This window comes from Paroedura picta, chromosome 5 (genome assembly GCF_049243985.1).
Source record: "Paroedura picta isolate Pp20150507F chromosome 5, Ppicta_v3.0, whole genome shotgun sequence".
Classification (NCBI taxonomy): domain Eukaryota; kingdom Metazoa; phylum Chordata; class Lepidosauria; order Squamata; family Gekkonidae; genus Paroedura; species Paroedura picta.
The window spans coordinates 33,630,760-33,649,807 of NC_135373.1; the positions used below are offsets into that span (position 1 = coordinate 33,630,760).

At 48.3% G+C, this 19,048-nt stretch overlaps 1 protein-coding gene and 2 non-coding genes across 13 annotated transcripts in view; all 3 read left to right on the forward strand.

Moving 5' to 3' along the window:
- Nucleotides 1–19,048, forward strand: part of PUM1 (pumilio RNA binding family member 1) — a 90,261-nt gene that overhangs the window by 55,127 nt on the left and 16,086 nt on the right. For 7 of the 11 annotated variants that reach the window (XM_077337154.1, XM_077337155.1, XM_077337157.1 and 4 more), the window contains exons 9-15: nt 686–802; nt 5,067–5,218; nt 7,021–7,159; nt 9,379–9,522; nt 10,834–11,124; nt 12,705–12,941; nt 16,093–16,360. In XM_077337154.1, coding sequence (XP_077193269.1) covers nt 686–802; nt 5,067–5,218; nt 7,021–7,159; nt 9,379–9,522; nt 10,834–11,124; nt 12,705–12,941; nt 16,093–16,360 — 1,348 coding nt within the window. The remainder of the gene's footprint in view (nt 1–685; nt 803–5,066; nt 5,219–7,020; nt 7,160–9,378; nt 9,523–10,833; nt 11,125–12,704; nt 12,942–16,092; nt 16,361–19,048) is intronic. The other 4 variants (XM_077337151.1, XM_077337153.1, XM_077337152.1 and 1 more) reach the window with 2 other exon arrangements.
- Nucleotides 2,613–2,698, forward strand: LOC143839207 (small nucleolar RNA SNORD103/SNORD85). The gene has a single exon (XR_013231662.1). It is a non-coding gene; the product is annotated as a small nucleolar RNA SNORD103/SNORD85 (small nucleolar RNA).
- Nucleotides 5,947–6,032, forward strand: LOC143839206 (small nucleolar RNA SNORD103/SNORD85). The gene has a single exon (XR_013231661.1). It is a non-coding gene; the product is annotated as a small nucleolar RNA SNORD103/SNORD85 (small nucleolar RNA).

Genomic DNA, 19,048 nt, shown 5'->3' on the forward strand with positions numbered 1-19,048 from the left:
TTCCCTAGTCCCTCAGCCTTTCCTCATTGGGCTTGGTCCTCAGGCCCTGGATCATTCTCATTGCTCCCCTCTAGAGCCAGTTTGGTGTAGCGGTTAGGAGTGTGGACTTCTAATCTGGCATGCCAGGTTCGATTCTGTGCTCCCCCACATGCAACCAGCTGGGTGACCTTGGGCTCGCCACGGCACTGATAAAACTGTTCTGACCATGCAGTGATATCAGCACTCTCTCAGCCTCACCCACCCCACAGGGTGTCTGTTGTGGGGAGAGGAATGGGAAGGCCACTGTAAGCCGCTTTGAGCCTCCTTCGGGTAGGGAAAAGCGGCATATAAGAACCAACTCTTCTTCTTTTTCTTCTAAACCTTCTCAATTTTGTCCACATTCTTTTTGAAGTCAACAGCACACTGTGGTTTTCTGCAAAAAGAATAAATCCCCAGTTAGCTTGCTGTGCTTAAAAAGAGGGTCAGGGGACATGATTTGCAGCTGGAACTCTCCAAGTCTCTGAGTTCCAAGAGCTGTATATGGAGAATGCAACATTTTACCTTCTCCTCAATTAGCCCTTGTTCCAGCTCTGCCCCTTTGAACCCCCTGGCTGGGATCTGTCCTAAACAGTCACCTTGGCTGCTGAGCAAAATAAACATCTTGATAGGGGCTTGCAGTTCTAGTCAAGTTTGTTTTTACTGACAGGTATGTTTTCAGCAGGTTTAGCTCCTGCTGCCTTTGTGCCCAACCCATACATCATCAGCGCTGCTCCACCCGGGACGGATCCTTACGCGGCAGGCCTGGCGGCGGCGGCAACACTAGGTGAGATGTTTGGCCCGCGGTGGTGGGTTTGAAATCGCCCGCGGCGATTGCGATAAAATGGTTAACACCGCATTGAAGAAGACAGCTGCCATGTTGTGTTGAACGCTGTTCATAAATACATAGCAGGCAAACTCAGGAGAAGGTTTGCGTGCTGCTGCACCTCACCCCCGCCATCTCTCACTATCTGAAACTTCCTGATCCTAGCTTGACTCTGCACCAGAATCGGAAGCTGCAGGTTGGTAATGGTTTTCTGCTCCGAAAGGTTGGCTGCGGTTTGCAGTAAACCGTGGTTTGGCTCAATGTGGTTGCAATGGTAAACTCTGGTCAATGGATCGTAAACAGACTGACACTGAGGTCCCTGTGGGCCTGGAGAGAGCAGCGGGAGCCCATGGGCTTGAGGTGAGGGTTGAGCCTTTGGTGCATTCTGAACGGCCAGGTTGTGGCTTGGATGCAACACACCTGAACTCAGGCGCTGCCCAAAGTGACCCTGTGTACCAGACCACAAACAAGACATACAAGCAGTGCCGCTCTCATGTTGCTTAAGCCTCACAACCTCAGCAGCTGAAGGGTGTGTGGGGGCGGAGTGCCATTGAGTTGCAGCCGACTTACGGTGAACCCAAAAAAGGAGGCGATTTTCCGTTGCCTTCCTCTGCAGAGCCTTTGGCCGTTTCCCTTCCAAATGCTGACCCTGTTTGGCTTCTGAGATTTGACGAGATTGGCCCCATCCCCTGCTGCCTTTCCCTCCCAGCTGAAATACAGCTGCTTGATGCTGTACATTTACAGTGCGTTGGACTTTGGCAATTGGGCCTCTCTGCACTTAACTTGCCTTTTTTCCCCCCCAGGAGGAAGTATCCTCTTTCAAAATGAAATCTTAGATGAGTTGCCAGAGTATTGACAGATATGCAGCTTTGACTAAAGAGAGATTATAGGTGTATATATCTTCTCGGTGAACATGGTCTTGCATAATTAGCCTGATAGATTTCCGCACAGTACATTGCCAAGGCGTTGACCAGTTGGGGCATATGTTATTAATTAGTTATCCAAGAGCCTATGCAGTGTCCACTGTGACTGCAGCTAAGAAAGAGGTGCTGGGGCAATAGACTGGATAAGTTCCTCCCCCTTTCTGTGAATTCTCTCTCCAGGCTTTATCCATGGGTCTGTGCTCCCATAGGCCCCAGGGTTAACTGCAGTTAAAGCTAACCATTCTTTGGAAGGTGGCCTCCAGTTCCTATTAACGAATGTCTGTGCCAGCAGGATTCTTACTTGCAAGCAGGCAAAAGGAGTTGGGCTGCAGAGAGGAAGGGATGGGAAGGGGAGTGTAGGCCCACTCCTCTGACATGGTTGGGGTTTCCCCCCCACTGCCAAGGCAGTCTTCCAGTCTTGCATCTGCTTCGATCCACGTGGTTTATTTATTTCATTTTGAACCTACCGTTCTCCTCAGTGGGAGCCCAGAGGAGCTCACGTTGTTCTCCTTGCCTCCCTTTAGCTTTCACAACAGCCCTATAAGGTGGGTTAGGTTGAGTAGTCCAGGGTCGTTCAGCAGGGTTCCTTGGCAGAATGGGCATTTGAACCTGGTCTTTCCAGTCCTGGCCTGGCACTCTTAACCATTACGCACTCCACCACACTGGCTTATCCATCCTATGATGCTATAGCGAAGTTTGCCTCCTTTAAATTACATGAGATAGGCCAACAATCTTAATCATATGTCCACTGTGCAACCACTGAGAGCAAAGAGTGTTTTTTTTGTTGCAGGGGTCGAGGGGCATGACCTTCACTCATCCCACAATGGCTGAACTTTAACTCAGAGGTGTCCGGCAGTGATGATGCACTTGCCCTCACTGAGAATCTTATTCAATAATGAGAACTTTTGTGAGTACTCATCTGCACTGAGCCGGACACAGGTGCAGAACTCCTTGCTGTTTTGAATAGACCACTTAAGAAAGGCATTTTTAATATTCTGCTTGCGGTGGCATCTGTGGTCCTCTCTCCTCCCCCTCTCTTGCCAGTGGTTCTTATGTACAAATGCTCCTGGAGCTGTGTGGAAGGGACAGTGAGACTGTTCTGGTAGCACAAGAACAGCGTCTTGCTAGTAATTGCCCGGCAAGGCCTTGTGGGCACAGCTACAGGGTCTGCTGTTCTACAAGCTGCTGTCCCTTAACTACATTCCAGGTGATAATGGGGCTTGGGCCCCCAGTTTGTTAGCTGTTCATGGAAGATAATTTTTGGAAGGACTTTCTTGGTGGTGGCACCCCATCTCCGGAATGTCTTCCCCCAAGTCTCTTCCATTTAAAGAACCAGCTTGGTGTGATGGTTAAGAGTGGCGACCTCTAATCTGGAGAGCTGGGTTTTCCCTGCTCCTCCACCTGCAGTCAGCTGGGTTAGCCACAGTCCTGTTAAAATTGTCTTCGGTTCTTCCCTACCTACCTCACAGGGTGTCTGTTGTGGGGACAGGGAGGGAAGGTTGCGTGAAAGCCGCTTTAGGATTCCTTTGAGTAGTGAGAAGCGGGTTATAAAAAACAGCTCTTTGTCTTTATGTTACGCTGCTGTTGTTTACTGACCCATTGCTCAGATTTGTTTCATGCTCTTGTGTCTCTTATGACTTCTCTTTCTTTAACTGCTAAACTTCAGACAGCTTTGTTGCTGGGTACATTAATGTTTTTTATTGCTTTTTTTTGCTGATTGTTATCAAATTGGCCGTTTAATGGCTGTACTTTTTATCTTTAGCTGGTTCAACCAGGTCTTTCAAGGGTGGCCATACAAAAGCACTCAAAAAAGTGTTGCTTGAACAGCCTTTCCTTTTTTAAAAATAAGAGATTTCGGTGGAGTTTTTCTGCAGAAAGAGATTTCGGTGGCTTTCTTGAAAGCAGCCAGGGGAGTGTAATATAAGACTGATGTGACTGTTGCAGGCCCGAGTTAAACCCCCTGCTCAACTCTGAGATTCACAATAAAATCCAGAGTCCAGTCGCACCTTTAAGACCAACAAAGATTTATTCAAGGCGTGAGCTTTCGAGTGCAAGCAAATCTTTGTTGGTCTTAAAGGTGCGACTGGACTCTGATTTTATTGTGCTACTTCAGACTAACTTACCCATTTGAATCTATCCTGAGATTCACGAAGTTATTTCTATTTATGGATTTATTAAAACGTTGCAGCCCTGGTAGCCCCGCCTAGCTTGTCAGTGCTCAGAAGCTAAGCAGAATCAAAATTAGGGAGGAGACCACAGAGAAAGACGGCTGCCATACAGAGGTAGGCAGTGGCAACCCCCCCCCCCTCGGCTGGTCTCTTGCCTTGAAAACCCTGCAAGTTAGACCTCCATGGGGTTGCCATGAGCTGGTTGTGACTCGACCTCAATCTTTACTTTTTTATTTATTAAAAAATATGTTCCTTGACTTTCTTCTCGGCTAGAGGCAGGTTAGTCCACACCCTTCTATATGTGGTGAGATCAAGGATGTCCTTTGAGTTTCGGCAGACCAAAGAAAAGCAAGGACAGACGGGGCCTTTCCGGATCTCCCCTCCTCCCCCCGGATTGCCATTGCTCCCTGCACCGTATATAATTAACCATGTCCTCTTTAGCAATTATTGAATTTGCTACCAGATTCAGAACACATTTTTCACTTTGTTTAAGCGAACATTAACTCTGCCTTCTGTTCAATGGCTAAAACACACTCGCCTTCATTAGACTGTGAAAGTCTAATCTGAAAGTCTAATCACCCTTTTATTTACCCAATCACCGGCCACGGTGGCTTGATTAACATCAAGGTGGGGTTTTTTTGAAACGTAATTTGAAGGGCTCAGAGAAGAGGACTATTTGAAATCGCCTGTCCCATTTGTACTGCCTTCAACAAAGAGGCATGACAAATAGTGTGACTTGCACATTTAAGTCGAGGTTTTACGCTACCCGTGGAGCCTTGGAGTTTAAAAAGAAAGCACTAAATGCACGACCCCGATCTAGAAGGTCCAGGCCGATCTCGTCGGATCTCAGAAACGAAGTAGGGTCAGCCCTGGTCGCTACTTGGATGGGAGACTACCGAGGCAGTCTGGGATTGCTCTGCAGGGCAGATCGCTTCTCGCCTTGAAGGCCCCGTGCCAGATCACCACGGGTTGGCTGCAACTTGGCGGCAAAAAGCAAAGCATCGGGCCCCAGCGCTGCCCAGCCCTCCCCGTCTGTCAATGGAAGCATGGTGAGATGCTCAAGGTAGGTGTTCAGGACAGAGACCCTTGTGCAGCCAGCACCCTTCTAACCACAGCTGTCTGTCGCCATTTTAGGGCCTGCCGTCGTCCCTCATCAGTACTACGGAGTCGCCCCCTGGGGAGTCTATCCCGCCAGTCTTTTCCAGCAGCAAGCGGCTGCCGCGGCTGCCGCCAGCAACTCATCCAATCAGCAGACCACTCAGCAGGGACAGCAGGGACAGCAGCAGGTGAGAGGTGGCAAGTGTTCGGGACAGTCGCCGGGAGAGCAGCCTTTTTGTGGCTCAGCCGTAGAGCTCACCAAGGTTCAAACCTTGGGCTCTCTGGTTAAAAATACTTCCGGAAGCAGAGAGTGGGGGAAGGCTGAGACCCGGAAAGCTGCTGCTAGTCGGATAAGATAAAATTGAGCTGAACGCATGTTGGTATGACCTTATTACGTCGCAGTTTTGCACCTTTGGGGAGACAGGTGTCCAGAGGTGGTAGCCCCGTCTCTGCCCTTACCTGCTGCAGGGGGAAATCCAGGATGGTCAGAGGGGACTGCAGAAATGGACGGCCATATCTAGGCCGTGCTGAGTCAGGCAACCTAAGCAGGGGGTCGGGGGCCGGAACGAAGGCCAAGCCATGCTCTTGCAGCAGGAGGGCTGGAACGAAGGCCAAGCCATGCTCTTGCAGCTGGAAAGAGCAGGTCCAGGGGGGTCAGTGAACTACCCTCCTGTCCTATTCTGAGGCATAGCCTGGGCTTGCCTGCATCAAGGAGGTGCTGGTGGGTGCGCCCTCCCCACGTTCCAGCCACCCAGAAGGCAGAATCTGACAGCAGTCTGCATATCCTTGGAACTAGCCATGCTTTTACAGGTGTTTTAAGTAATTGCAGGTGAATTGGAATAGCAAATGATTCTTGCGGTTGCCCAGTGAAGCAGTTTGGCTCCTTCCTTTAGGTGGCTTCTGTTGTCCTCCAAGGTCTAGCAGTGATGACACTCTTGCCCTCACTGAGAACGTAGTTCAGTAATGAGACTTTTGCTTTGTACTCAAATGTGCTGAGCTGGACCTTGCTGGCAGCCGCCGGTTTTATCCTGTGCCTGAAGCTTGTGCAGACTCTTCAGTCTGATACATACAAGGTAGTCGAGCAGGTTGTTTTGGAAATAGGTGACAGCTTATGCCAAAGGGGGTCAGTTCCCTAGCTGTTGCAAAATCATTGCGCAGTTCTGGTACATGAAAACAGTCTGTTCAGCAGAAAGGGTGGAAACAGAAACATGGAGCAGAAAAGGGACCTCAAGGGTCATCTCGTCCAACCCCATGGCCAATACCTTACCTGTCTGCACCTGACTTAGCCACAATGATTCACACAGTGGTCACCTCCAGGATGGACTACTGTAACTCGCTCTATGCATGGCTGCCCTTGAAGCTGCCCTGGGAGTTTTAACTGTCCCAGAGTGCAGCGGTGTGGATTCTTACCGGGACCTAGTGGAGAACACATATTTGTCCTGTGCTCTTCCAGCAGCACTGACTTCAGATTGAAGACCAAATTAGGTCCAAAGTTTTGGTTATTACTTTTAAAGCTCTGAGCCACCTGGGACCTTCATATCTGTGTGACTGCCTCCTCCCTTATGTGTGACTGCCTCTCCCCCAAAGGAGATTAAGATCAAGTGACCTTAACCAGGGCATTTTCAGCTCTGGCCCCAGCCTGGTGGAACACTCTGGTGAGATTTGAGCTTCTCATGGCATTGTTTCTAGTTACCTGGGAAGCTACTTTCCACTTCCTAAATGTGCCCTTTATGTCTCTGGGGTGGTTTCATGGGAAATGAGCAGCGGATGGGGTAATGTCTCTTCCTCCTTGCCCAGCCTGGTATGACTGTAAAAGAAGTTTCCTCCTTGTGGTGCAAGGGCTTTTTGAGTACGTAGGCCTTTTGTGGAGAAGACTCTTGCTACTTCACCTAAGAATTAAAATTGTGCCTTGAAATCATGTTTGTGGACATGCAAACCCCCCCCCCCCCCCCGTTCTGTGGCTAACCCAATTATGTGTCATGTGTCCAAGGTTCTTCGCGGAGGTGCAAGCCAACGGCCATTGACACCAAACCAGAACCAACAGGGCCAGCAAACTGATCCTCTGGTGGCTGCAGCAGCAGTGAACTCTGCGCTTGCTTTTGGACAAGGACTGGCAGCAGGCATGCCAGGTAGGAGGTCCTGCTCCGGCACTCACAGCGGGGGTCTTCTTTCTTCATCCTGCCCCAGTTGGTGGCCCATGTAACCTTGTTGTTGCTATCCTTTGTCGCAGTGACTCTGTGCAAAAGATACCTGTTCACATGGGCTTTTAAATAAAGTGTTGATCTTTTAAATATAATTTTAGCATATTATTTCAAACATATTTTATGATCTTCAGTGGGGGGGGGAGTGTATGTGGAACATTGGGGGGCAATCCCATTTTGACTTATTTGTTCAAACATGGGGTGTCCCCCCCGTGTTTGTGGGAAAAATCTGTTTAATGCCACTCTGGCCTCAATCTGCAGATTTAGCTATCCACAGCTGGGGGCTGCATAGATATAAAGTTGGTTTTATGTAGGGCTGGGACTTTTTCAAAACCAGATTTCATTTAATACCCTTTTTCCCCATCATGTTTTAAAAAAATCTTTATATTTTTATACCGTATCCTCTTCTGTACAATCTTGGAGCAGTTTACAGTTTTTTAGTTTTCTAAGTCACCGGTGACAGGTTCCTGGAGAGGCAACATGCTGTAAATAAATAAAATAAATTCCAGCCCAAATTTAATTCATTAGATGAGAGGAGTATCTTTAGTTCCTTAGAAGATCAGGTGCCCTGTTGCAGCGTTTGATTGTTTTCTTGATTTGCAGATTTAGAATCATAGAGTTAGAAGGAGCCCTACATGCCATTTAGTCCAACCCTCACTCAGTGCAGGATCAACCTAAAGCATCCAAGCTGTTGCTTAAGGACCACCAGCAAGGGGGAGTTCACCACCTTCTTAGGCAGCCTATTCCGTTGCTAAACTACTCTGACTGTGAAAAATGTGTTTCCTGATATCTAGTTGGTACTGTTCTACATGTACTCCCATCCTCTGCTGCCAACATGAACTGTTCCCTGCAGATGTTAAATTGGTGCTCAGTTTAGGCAAGCTGATTTTCTGCTCACTCAGAGGTTTTGTTGGTATGGAAATGATGCCCATTGGAAAAAATTGAATTGTTACCCAAAAGTTGATTTGTTAACCAGTTAGGGTCCTTCTCAGAGCATGGGTGGGGGTGGAGAGCAGTATCTTAGGAAATGTCTGGGTAATTAAACTTTTTAGCTTGGATTCCCAATCCATACATAGCTGGGTTTGCTGCTGCCATTTCATACCTCCACTTAGGACAGGAAAGGAAGCAGAAACTGTGCCCTTAAGAGTCACAGAGGCAGGCAGCAGTAAGAGTAGCTCTTCGCTTCCTGTTTCAAAGAGGTATCTGTGGAAGCTTCTCCTTTGGTCACCAGGCTAATTTGTTTCATTTTAACCCAGGCTTTAATTAAGGGTTGCTCTTCTTGTTCTTGCATCACCTTGCTCTTCTTGTTTATGCTCTTCTCCATGGTCTGTTTCTGCCAGGTTTTATGAGATGCATTTTAAGAAGCTCCATGTTTTCTTCTCTGGCTGGTTTTAATGCTGGATTTTGTCTCTTATAGATAACAGCTTTCATTATGGTGTTCTACATTATACCTTGTAACCTGCCTCAGGCAGGTTTCTGGAGAGGCTTTATTTTATTTTTATTTTATTTATTGACTAATTTATCTGTTTATGTATCCATCCATATCCATCCATCCATTTCTTAGATTTTTATACCGCCCTCCCATACAGCTCAAGGCATATAACGTATTGACATTTTCTAAATAAGTTAATACCGATGTCTTGATTCTTGAGCAGCCTCCCTCACTTTACACATTCAAAATTCTGGTCCATAGGCTTCCTTGGTTGCAAAAAGGCCGTATGCAATTTTATACATCACTTTGCAGTATCTGTCAACTTGGCAGCATTGTTTTCTCATTTTAGCTACTTCCCTCTGAGAAAACTGTATCGCACAACAACAAAATGTTACTTTGTAACCGATAATCCAGCTAGAAGTAAACAGTTTCTCTTTTTTTTAAAAAAGTCAGCAAATAATCATAGTTTCTTCCAGGGCATTATAAGCATAAAGGGCTTTCACTGCTGCAGCTGGGTTTGTGTTTCAGATTCCTGCTCTGCCATAAAGCTTGTACAAATCAGGGGCTGATCATTTAATTTTCAGTCACTCTTTTAAGATCGTGAACCCAGTAATGTGCCTGTCGGCTGTGTGTGTTTATAATGCTGTGGGCAGTAGAGGGAAGTGAGATTGTCTACATTTTGGTACTCTTTTCTATTATTTGCCTGTCTTCATAGGCTATCCAGTGCTAGCTCCTGCCGCTTACTATGACCAAACTGGTGCTCTCGTGGTGAATACAGGGGCTAGGAACGGCCTGGGAGCCCCGGTCCGACTGGTAGCCCCAGCTCCTGTTATCATCAGTTCCTCAGCAGCGCAAGCAGGCAAGTCTTTTTATTTCTGTGTAATCGTATTTCTGTGCATGATGGGTAATATCCCTGAGTCCTGCAAGGACTGACTGGACAGGCAGAACTACATAATCTAGAATGTTTGGATCCACTGGTAGGTTTCTGGGGATAGAAGGTATTTCCATCTGTGGAGCAAGCCTTCCCAGCCTCCACTTCCTGCTGCAGCCCTGAAATGCTTCTCCGGGAGTATGGGGATGTCCCTGTTTCCACGATACATGCAAATACAGAGGGTTGCTTTCTATATTCATTAATGCTGGACCATAAGGTCATATGTAATCGATAGACAGGGAGGTTGAAAACAGACGTTTAGGTACCTTGAGTCATCGAAGACAGGGGTAGTCAACCTGTGGTTCTCCAGATGTTTATAGACTACAATTCCCATGAGCCCCTGCCAGCATTTGCTGACAGGGGCTCATGGGAATTGTAGTCCGTGAACATCTGGAGGACCACAGGTTGACTACCCCTGATCTAAGACATACTGAACTGAAGGCATGTTGTGCTGTATTATGTGCTGCGTTTAGGCGGCTTAGATGGCTTTTAAAATGTGAACTGATTTTGTAGATGATGGTGTATCATTGGTTATGGTTTGGAATGGAACTGCAAAGCACAGAGACAATTTGTTCAGATCACAGAGTAATGTGGTTTGGGGGGGAAGAATTTTTAAAACAATGGCAAATTTTGGTTTTCCTTGGTGCACAATGTTATTGTAAACAGCAAAAATAGCCACAAAGTACACACTACCTGGAACATACATTCCAGTAGCAGAGGCCGAGAACAAATCTGAAGGAACGACCGCAGTCATCTCTTCCAAGTCCAGACTCTTGCAGTGGTGCAGCAGGCATCCTCAGGAATTTTTTATTGTTTCTGCTGCACTGCTCTACCTCTTTAGAGGTTGCAACAGTGCAGTAGATCAGCCTTCATTTTAGGATTGATCCTAAGAAGGGGGAGCATTCAGCATATTTATTCTTTGCAGCACTCTAGGAGTTCTCCAAATTAAGGGCACACCAATCTGGGTGTCTCATAGGGATTGTCTCTGGCCGGCTTCATCATGCAGCCTTGGTCAGACAAAAGGTATTTATAAAGTACATAGAGCAGGGGTGGCCAAACTGTGGCTCGCTAGATGTCCAAGGTCTACAATGACCATGAGCCCTTGCTAGCATGGCCAATTGGCCACCCCTGACAATAGTACCAAAGTGTATACAGGGGCGCCAGACTTGCATTTGTGTTCGGTCGCTCTTGAACTTGCCTTTATGTTTTCTGGGTTTTTTGTTTGTTGCTTTCTTGCAGCCGTTGCCGCTGCAGCTGCTTCAGCAAACGGTGCTGCTGGCGGTCTAGCAGGAACAACCAACGGCCCATTTCGCCCTCTGGGGACTCAGCAGCCCCAGCCCCAGCAGCAGCCCACCAGCAACCTGGCCTCCAGCTCCTTCTACGGCAACAACTCCCTCACTAGCAATTCCCAGAGCAGTTCGCTCTTCTCTCAGGGCTCTGCCCAGCCGACCAACACTTCCCTCGGCTTTGGGAGCAGCAGTTCACTTGGTGCTACGCTGGGATCTGCGCTGGGCGGCTTTGGGACGGCAGGTAGGGCAGCCAAGCTGGAGTTTTGGGGAGGGAGACCGTGTGTAAGTTGGGTGAAATGGGGGAGGGTGCCCGCCAAGTGTTTCCAGGAAGTGGCTGGGCCAAGTAGTGTTTTACCCAGAAAGACGTCTGATTAACTACTGGGGATGGGATCGGTTGTACAGATTTTTCCTTTACATGTTGCTTCGGCGGCAACTGTCGTCACAGCACAAGGTTCTGCGCTGCGTCCCTGAAGTTAGCTTGTAGCAATTATTTTGTGGCCGGCTCCGCCTCTTGCAGCGGCCATTTTGTTGCTGCGAGCCACCACGTCTTGTCAAGAATTCCAGATGTGCCTGCAGACTTAAAAAGGCTGTGGGTGCCAAAAGAAGAGTCTATCTCAGTGGTCCCCAACCACCGGGCCACGGCTCCCTCTCCCCGCCCCCCCCCCCCCCCCCCCGTAGTGAGAAACTTCCCAGGCCGCAAGCAAAACGTCCGGCAAAGCGGCCGATTAGCTTGCGGCCCGGCAAGCTTCTTTTTGCAGGGGGGGGGGGGGAGGCACGCCTGCCGGCTCAAACGCACATGCGCAGTAGGTCCGCGCATGCGTGTTTGCACCATGCGCAGCCGCAAACGCGCATGCGCAGCAGTTCAGGACATCTGATAGTCCAAGGGCTTCCCATTGATTATTATTATGTCCCCCTCACAACAACAGCTTTCTGGGGTAGAGGCCAGTGTTGTTATCTTCATATTCTGCATTTGGAGAGGAGCTGAAAGAAATCAGTCACCCAGCAAGAAATGTTGTTGTTGTTGTTATTAAATTTATTGCCCGCCACAACTGAAACCGGCTTGTGGCGGGTTACAGATGTCGACTAAAAACCCCAATAAAACCCCACTAAAACAGACAATAAAAACACAATAGAAAACATCAACAACATGGTGAAATTGCCTCCCCGTCCCCATCCCTACCTCAAGGTGGAAGCAGAGAGGGTCAAGATGACACGGACCACTGCAGGGGTGGCCCCGCCTATCTATGAACTGGCCCCTTCCTGGGAATCACAGCTCCTCCCCCTGTCCAGATTGCTACACCTGCTCTCAGGATAAGCAGCTAGCATTTATTAGATATGCAGAGTTAGACCCTGAACCCAAAAACCAAACATAAATCATACCTTCTGCTAACTGGTTTTGGCAACGTGCTCCAATTAACTCTCAGTTCCCCTGTCCTGTGAGTTATGCTGGGCCCATGCGATCCCTGTTCCTGAGTCTCCCATTCTCCAACGATGTTGTTTCTCATTCTACCACCTCCTAAGAACATAGATAAAGCCCTGCTGGATCAGACCTGCAGTCTAACGTGCCCAGCATCCTGTCTCACACGGTGGCCATCCGCTTCCACTGGAGCAGGGGTAGTCAAACTGAGGTCCTCCAGATGTCTATGGGCTACAATTCCCATGAGCCCCTGCCAGCAGTTTGACTACCCCTACTCTGGAGGGCCAACCACAGTACATAGAGGCCAGTGCCTTCCCCCGATGTTGCTTCCTGGCTCTGGGAGCCACCATGGCTAGCAGCCGCTGATAGATTTACCTTCCACCCTCCTTTTCCCCCCATTTCAGTTGCAAACTCCAGCACAGGCAGCGGGTCTCGCCGAGATTCCCTAACGGGCAGCAGCGAACTGTATAAGAGGACATCGAGCAACTTGACTCCGATCGGGCACAGCTTTTACAATGGCCTTGGCTTTTCCTCCTCCCCGGGGCCTGTCGGGATGCCTTTGCCTAGCCAAGGGCCTGGCCATTCTCAGACACCCCCGCCCTCCTTATCTTCTCATGGATCCTCGTCAAGCCTAAACCTCGGTAAGGACCGCAGCAATTATTGTATCCTGGAATGAACTGCGTACGCTGGGAGTGTGTTAGCTCCGCATCCAGGTGAGGCAGCTGATTGCTCCTCAACCTTTTGGGGTGTTTTTTTTTTCTTGCACATGCTCTGAATCAGTATAAGGAACAACCTCCTTTGCATTTGTCCATCATCGCCGTGGCTTCTGTGTGGTCCCACGCGTGTGCCTGCACAGAACACCACTTGTTGAAGAAGGATTGCAGGTAAGTGCCGCACTGTTTTGCTTATTGCATTCCTTGTTGCTAATTGGGTAGGGATGCGGTTTGCGTCTCCTGCTTTTGAGCTGGAAGGAAGGAAGCCTTTCAGCTAAAATGCCTGGGGACTCTGTGGGGTGTGGGTGTTTTTTCCAGGGCAACTGGGGTATTAGGATACTTAAAAGAAAGAAAAGTTCCTTCTCTGTGCTACCTGGGCAATACGAAGGGGCAAGAAAGCCGCCTGTGCAAGCCCATCAAAGGCCAGCCACTATAGAAGGGAGGAATAGGGCAGGAATCTGAATGCTTAGTCGTGGATGACACTGACTTTAATGTGCCATTTTTCTCAGCTGCCTCTTAAACCTTTGAGAAGGACGAGATAGAAATATTTCAAACAAATGAGAGTGTGTTCATGCTGCAGGGGGACGTGATGATCATAAAAGGGATTAGGGGATGGGGTGAGAATGTGGAGAAATGAATGAACTGCTTGCCTGTCTCTGCCGTCGCAGAGGTGATGGCCTGCTGGTGCTTCCAGAACCAGGCAGTAGAAGATGGCAGGACGAAAAAGCCTTGGGTGTTGTCCCTTTTGATCGGGTTAACCCCAGCAATGCCCTCTACCTCAATGGGTTATCCTTTGGGTTGAAGGAAGAGTTCCTTCAGCTTAGACCAGGCAGATGTAAGCTGATTGCATCAACTTTCATTGTGTAATCTGCCTTGAATCTCAATCAGAAAGGTGAACTATATACAGATAGTAAATGAATGTAAATAAAACAACCCACACACATCTTCCTTCTGGAGAGATCCTGGGAGAAGCATCCTAGCGATGTCGTAGAGTACTTGTTTTGGATGCAGTGGGGCCTGGTCACCTTCCACAGGGTAGGCTTGTTACCCTCCTGCAGTCTTATGGCTCCTTAACACCAGCTTATCATAGCGCAGGCTGTCATGTACCTGTGGCACCAGGTGCATTTTGCGCTCTGCATTCTAGCAACGCGAGGTATGGCTCCTGAATGCTGATGTTGCAGTGTCTTCATATGGGCTGGATCCAGCCAGCTGCTTTTTCCTCAAGTCTCTGCCTTCTGACAGCTTCCATCCACTTAGGTCAAATGATCTCCAGCATAGCTTTTTTGTGACCAGAGAGCTTCTTCCCCTTTTCACTAGCGGAAAAGGTGATTTGATGGACAGTCACCGGAAATCATAGCAGCTGTTCCTAGCTGACTGGTCTCCTGTCCCTTCTGTTATCTTCCCTATTTAATTTTACAAAACAGAGTTCTTAAGTTTTGCATTTACTTGAAAAGAAGATGTCTCTGTATCTAATACTACATGCAAAAAGGTACAGTCCTTCCCATGATAGAGGCAAAAAGTTCATTGAGCATAACAGTAATTTGTACGCAAGTGTATGATGTTTTTTTGTTGAGGGGGGGGGGGGTGGCATACCTGGAAAGAAAGAAAGCCTCCTGCATTTGAGTAAATACTGTAACGGATTTTGTATTTGTTTGCATAGTGGTTAGGAGTGCCCAATTCTAATCTGGAGAGCTCGGTTTGTTTCCGTGTTCCCCCACATACAGCCAGCTGGGTGACCTTGGGCTCGCCACAGCACTGATAAAGCTGTTCTGACCAAGCAGTAATATCAGGGCTCTCTCAGCCTCGCCTACCTCACAGGGTGTCTGTTGCAGGGAGAGGAAAGGGAAGGGGATTGTAAGCCACTTTGAGACTCTTTCAGGTAAAGAAAAGCAGCATATAAAAACCCCATTCCTCCTCCTCCCCTTCCCCTTCTTCTTTATTGTTGCTGGCTGTAGCCCACTTATTACAAAGCCCATGTCTTGCTTTTCTCCCTGAAGCAGAACCCAAAACGGCTTTTCAAATTGTTGCTCCCTCCTCTACTTAGCCTTCACAGCAACTTTGTGAGGGTAGTTTGAATTCTGAGAAGCTTTCACATGCATGCAATTATACACTTATTCAGATGCGTACACACAAAAGCTGGTAACCAGAATTGAAATGTTCATCTTAAAAGTGCCAGTGGACTCCAACTTCATTCTGTTGCTTCAGGCTAACAGATTCACATGGGTAGCTATTGTCATGAGGGTAGGTTAGGGATTGTGATGGTCTCAAGGTCACCTGGTGGGATTCCATGGTCGGGGATGGCTTCAAACTCAGTCATCCCAGGTCCTAGTTCGACGCACCAGCCACTTTGCCACCAACCCTCTAGGGCAGTGGTCCCCAACCTTTTTATCACTGGGGACCGGTCAATGCTTGACAATTTTACTGAGGCCTGGTGGGGGGGGGGGTAGTATTTTGCTGAGGGATGTCGCCACTGCCTGAGCCCCTGCTCCACTTGCTTTCCCGCCGGTGCCCCAGACTTCCCACCACCCGCTGGGGAGGAGCTGCCAGCAGCAGCTGTGCAGTGCCACGCCAAGGGGCAGCCCCCAAGGCAGCAGCTGGCGAGGAGGACGAGGAGCTATGGCGTGATATTAACCAATCTACGGACCGGTACCATTCCCCGGACCGGGGGGTTGGGGACCACTGCTCTAGGGCAGTGGTCCCCAACCTTTTTATCACCGGGGACCCCTCAACACCTTTTACTGAGGCCGTGGGGGGGGGTAGTTTACTCCTCTACTCTCAACCACTGCCCTAACGCTCTCTGATCGCTATGGTAGTGTTTAAACATCCCTTCAAAATAAGATACAGACACGCCACAACAACGAAGTGTGTTGTAAAGGGCTGGAGGGGATGAAGTAAAGGGCCGGCGGGGGAGAAGGTGTCCTTCGGGGCCCACCTCCAATTAGTTGAAGGACCACATGTGGTCCGCGGCCCACAGGTTGGGGATCGCTACTCTAGGGGACAGACCCACCTTGAACCTTACCTGTTGGCCTGCTTTCCTTTGTGTTCACCTCTTCCCAATTGACCTTTCTCTTCCCCGCAGGAGGGCTCACAAACGGAAGCGGCCGCTACATCTCTGCCGCCCCGGGGGCTGAAGCCAAGTACCGCAGTGCGAGCAGCGCCTCCAGCCTTTTCAGCCCCAGCAGTGCCCTGTTCCCTTCCTCTCGTTTACGCTACGGGATGTCCGACGTCATGCCCTCTGGACGCAGCAGGCTGCTGGAAGACTTCCGTAATAACCGGTACCCAAACCTGCAACTGAGGGAGATTGCCGGACATATCATGGAGTTCTCTCAGGATCAGCATGGATCCAGGTGAGATGCAAACATTAATAGTTTTTTTAAAAATTATCAGAACACCTTTTTGGAATGGATGGATTGGATCAGACACTAAATTTTTCATCAGTGGGACAGAACTTTCCTGCTCCCTACAGTCAGCTGAACTCAACAAAAATGCTACTGTTAGTGGGATAGAGCAGTTGTTCAATTTGGTGACCCTCATGTCTAAATTACTTCGTATGGTGATCCATCCAGGATGGCTGGCTCAGTTTGCTTTTGTACCCTAGGCAGACACATCAAGTTCAGCATTCTATAACCTACAGTGGCCAAACAGAGGTTGGATGAGAAACCAACTAATATGTTCTCTCCCCCCTCCCCCAACACACACAAATAAATGCACAGCCTTTTCATGTACAGGTTGCAGTCCAGCTTTTGGCCACTTTTTCCTCCATGACTGCCTTTGATCTCACCTAAGAGTCCAAGAAACTCACTCTAGTATCCATCCGGGCAGACTTGATCTGCTTGTATATACGGTGATGAAAAAAAGGATCAACTCAAGTGTGACATGGAAAGACACTGTTTCCAGAGTCACATGAGTTAGGTTTTCAAAATACAATGGAGAGGGGAGGAAAGGGCTGGAGCGGCCATTAGGGGAGGGCTGGCCCAGGACCCACTTTCAGAAGCTTCGCAATTCACAGGTTGGGAAGGGACAAATTTGGGGGAGGGGGTGGGGTCTGCAGCAAAGACGAGGAACTGGTGGTTCATCTCCATGGCTGCTTCTGTGTAGTCCAACAGAATCCCTGTGAGTGTGTAAACTTCATATTGAGGTGAAGCTTCTGGTTGCACTTCATTTTTGTGCGGTTTGGTCTCTAACATATTCTGAATTGGTAAAAAGAATAACCCCTTTGCCGAAAAACAGGTTGCTTGTGTTTATTTCTCACTTGTGGCTTCAGTGTGGTCCCACATGTGGGCCTGCACAGAAGACCACTCGGTGAACAATAGTCACAGGTAAGTGCGATGTCATCTGGAGCCATCCCAATTCTCAAAACTGAGGCTTGGAAATCATCAAAATATATAACACAGCAAATTTCCCAAGGAGCAGAACATACAAATCAACACCCCTTTGCACACCCAGAAGATCTTAATGGCATAGGAGGGGGTCTGTAAAGAATTCTAAGCTCAGGCAGTATTGATTCAGACTCCTGCTTTGAAATTGCCCTGGAAACCAGCTTGAAGCTGGCTTGCTATTGACTGATGCAGAAGTCGCTCATAAAAGGTAATCCTTGAGGCAGTTTAATTTCTGCAAAAGCCATGCAACAAAAATGGTAATAACCACAATAAAAACAGCTAAAATGCAAGCAGTAGAAACCTTAAAACACTGTAAAGCAGTAATAATTAGTAAGGTAAAGGTAAAGGTATCTCCCGTGCAAGCACCGGGTCATGTCTGACCCTTGGGGTGACGTCCTCTAGCGTTTTCATGGCAGACTCAATACGGGGTGGTTTGCCAGTGCCTTCCCCAGTCATTACCATTTAACCCCCAGCAAGCTGGGTACTCATTTTACCGACCTCGGAAGGATGGAAGGCTGAGTCAACCTTGAGCCGGCTGCTGGGATTGAACTCCCAGCCTCATGTCTGCATGTCTGCTGCCTTACCACTCTGCGCCACAAGAGGCTCTAATAATTAGTAGTCATTAAAAATATGTTTAAAAATAAATTGTTCTTTCACATTGCCTGTGGCTTCCTCTAGTTAACACCATGTACATGAGTATGCATCTATACTGTTCAGCCTGGAGAATGCTGTTCTGTTTTAAACTCTACTTCTGCCTGCCTTCAAGCTTACTCCGTTCCTCTGGTATAACACACTTGGGCCATCTGTTTAAATCCACTGGGGCAACTTGAGATCAGTATTAAAAGAATTGCTATTTATTCCCTGCCCTTATTGTACTCTGTCAAATCTTTAAGGGGTCAGAGTGCTTTGGAGGCATCATCATCAGTGTATAGAACTGACTGTCTTGCTATGTAGATGACAGCATATCAATTATACAAGGATTATTAAAGGAGATGAGAATTAAAAACGGGTGAACATTGCTTTAATGATATAGGAGAAGAGTTGGTTCTTATATGCTGCTTTTCTCTACCCAAAGGAGCCTGAAAGTGGCTTACCATCGCCTTCCCTTTCCTCTCCCCTGTGAGGTGGGTGAGGCTGAGAGAGCCCTGATATTGCTGCTCGGTCAGAACAGCTTTATTAGTGCCATGGTGAGCCCAAGGTCACCCAGCTGGCTGCATATGGGGGAGTGCAGAATCAAACCTGGCTTGCCAGAATAGAAGTCCGCACTCCTAACCACTACACCAAACTGGCTCTCCCTGTGAGGGAGGTGAGGCTGAGAGAGCCCTGATATTACTGCTCAGTCAGAACAGATTTATCAGTGCTGTGACAAGCCCTAGGTTCACCCAGTTGGCTGCATGTGGGGGAGCATGGAATCAAACCCGGCTCCTAACTACCACACCAGGCTGGCTCATCAGATTCCCGTATTGGTTCCTTTTCTTTATCATGTCCTGCAGGGGACGTATATAAACGTTGAGGAGGAAGCAAATTGCATGCCACAGCTCTCAGAGTATTGTAATCATTATAGCTACGTTGACATGCCTGCCCCCATTCTGTTGGTTACCTTTTCTCAAAGAAATTTTCAAAGTAGGGCAAATCGTGTTCCTCCGCAGACTTTGA